At 37.3% G+C, this 2568-nt stretch overlaps 1 protein-coding gene across 1 annotated transcript in view; it reads left to right on the forward strand.

The window, feature by feature from the left end:
- Nucleotides 1–639: 639 nt before the first annotated feature.
- AK88_04806 (uncharacterized protein) overlaps nucleotides 640–2568 on the forward strand; it is a gene marked incomplete at both ends in the record, with an annotated part of 5813 nt that continues 3884 nt past the window's right edge. The window contains 3 exons of the mRNA XM_012482410.1: nucleotides 640–729; nucleotides 989–2227; nucleotides 2316–2545. Of these exons, the coding sequence (XP_012337833.1) occupies nucleotides 640–729; nucleotides 989–2227; nucleotides 2316–2545 (1559 nt within the window). The remainder of the gene's footprint in view (nucleotides 730–988; nucleotides 2228–2315; nucleotides 2546–2568) is intronic.

The raw sequence follows: 2568 nt of genomic DNA on the forward strand, positions 1-2568 counted from the left end.
AAGAAACACAACTTTTTCTATACTTCTCATATATTTTTATTTTATAATTCTTTTGCGTTCCCCTTTTCTTTTTATAATTTTTTTTTTTGTTGTTGTTGTTTAAAATGGTGAATTTCATATATTGTTCATTAGTCATGTAACAAAAATGTGACAAAAACAAAATCCACATGGGCCAATTCCTAATTTCATATATCTATATTTTTGTGTAAGAAGCAGTTACTAGTAATATTTTCCTTTTTTTTTTTTTTTCTGTCACTATTATTGTTATGACTATTATTATGATTATTCCTTCATCCATTACTTTTTTCACACTTGAGGGATAATCTTTAGTCCACTAAATATATATGTATATATGTGCTCACATATATATACATGTGTCATTAAGTTCATTTGAAAAAAAAAAAAAAAAGGAAGAAAAAAGCGAGAGGGCGAAGACGAATTGGAACAGAATCAAAAGGAGTATTTTCATCCCTGCTCAACAGAAAGAACTATGTGTAACATGTTCATACGGTACTCCTATTTTCACACATATGACCAAAATATTATCAGTTTGAGGAGGTTCACTGTTACCTCTCCCGCTTTGCTTCCAAAAGCATATTATGATATTTAAAAGTAAACATTCAGAGTATAGGGAATGAAATGAAGAACTTGTACTGCCCGTCTTTAATCCAGTGGTTTATATGCTTTCTGCTACTATTACTATGGAACGAGTTTACGTACACAAATGAGGTAAGACATAGCACTTAACCAACAATGGATAAAAACAACATGGAAAAAGAATGTCTGTGCGTATGTTGTATGTGGTCACTTCTGCATTCATATATATATAAATGTCCAACCATCAACAAAATAGAAAGCCGTGCGTTGGGGGCACATTCCTTTTTTCCCTGCCCCTCCATGTAGCGTATGTAGTATTGTACAAACATTCTTCATTCGCCACATATATATGTACTGTACCTGTGTCTCTATTTAACCCCCTTTTCGCTAGAATACTTTGGGTGAATTATGGAATAGCAAGATCAGCAGGAAAAATGGATCGTTTGTACACTATTTCAGATTATTAGTGGAAGAGGACAACACAGATATGTGTAATAGTTATTCAACATTACTGGACAGTGTCTTGCACATAATGAGTGACGAAAAAGGTAATGTTGGAAAGGCAGTAAAAATATCATTAGACAATGACGACCCCATGGACGATTTCAATAATGTTGAGACTGATGAGAAATTCCCAACACAAGTTTCTTCCTACACAAAAGGTGCCAAGCATAAACACAATTCAGACGCCTCAAATAAAGATGCAAAATATGCATCAAATGTATACAATAGTAAAAGGAAGAATGACAGCTATTTAGATGATTATTACGATGAATACGAAAAATATGAAAAAGAAAAGTATAACCACAAATATTATGACGGCCGTAAACAGCGTCATGATGAGAGGGGCAATTATAAATATCGTCCCCATCATCGATACCATGAGGATCGTGATGATCACAGATATCCACAGGAGCGTGACATGTACACATATCAGGATGACTATGACAACTGGAAGTATGGGGATGATTGTGACAATTATAAATATCTGGAGGATGCTAGATATGCTAAGGACCGCGACGAATATAAGTATAGGGATGATGCTAGATATGCTAAGGACCGCGACGAATATAAGTATAGGGATGATGCTAGATGTGCCAAGGACCGTGACCATCGTAGATATGCACAGCAGCGTGACGATCGTAGATATGCACACGATCAACGTGGTCACAAGAATAAGAAATATCGTGATGAATATAATAAATATGATGAGTATTACAAATATGATGGTAAAGATTATAGGGATTATCAAGATGACAGCTACAGAAAACCTTCAAACTATAAACAACCTGCATTCGATAATGAAGCAAATAAGTTACCACGCAAATATCCTGCCCAGGATTCTCCACCCAAACCGTTGAATGCTACATGTGCAAACGTTAATAAAGCTGGAAACACACATGATCCAATGAACCTAGGGGACAATGCAAAAAAATTACACACTACAATAAAGAACAATTCTGATAATTCCAAAGGATACTATTCAAAACGATATTATGGCGATCGTGGTTATGATGATAATTATTATACTCGCCAGAATGATGGTGGACGATATGGTCCATCAAATTATGATGACCCCTATAATAAAGCCCCCCGATGCCCCCAATACGGTTTACAACCCGCACAACCAGTAAAAACGGGATACCCACAATTTGGCTTACAACCCGCACAACCAGTAAAAACGGGATACCCACAATTTGGCTTACAACCCGCACAAGCTCAATTCGGTCCACAACGAGGACAGCCGGTACAACCAGTGCAATCCTATGTTGGCCGACCACATGTACAAGCCGTACAACCTCCATTCGGTCCACAACCTGCAAAACCTGTACAATCCCATGTTGGCCTACCACCTGCACAACCTGTACAATCCCATGTTGGCCTACCACCTGCACAACCTGTACAATCCCATGTTGGCCTACCACCTGCACAACCTGTACAATCCCATGTTGGCCTACCACCTGCACAACC

The sequence above is a fragment of the Plasmodium fragile genome, assembly GCF_000956335.1.
Source record: "Plasmodium fragile strain nilgiri unplaced genomic scaffold supercont1.77, whole genome shotgun sequence".
NCBI classification, from domain to species: Eukaryota; Apicomplexa; class Aconoidasida; order Haemosporida; family Plasmodiidae; genus Plasmodium; species Plasmodium fragile.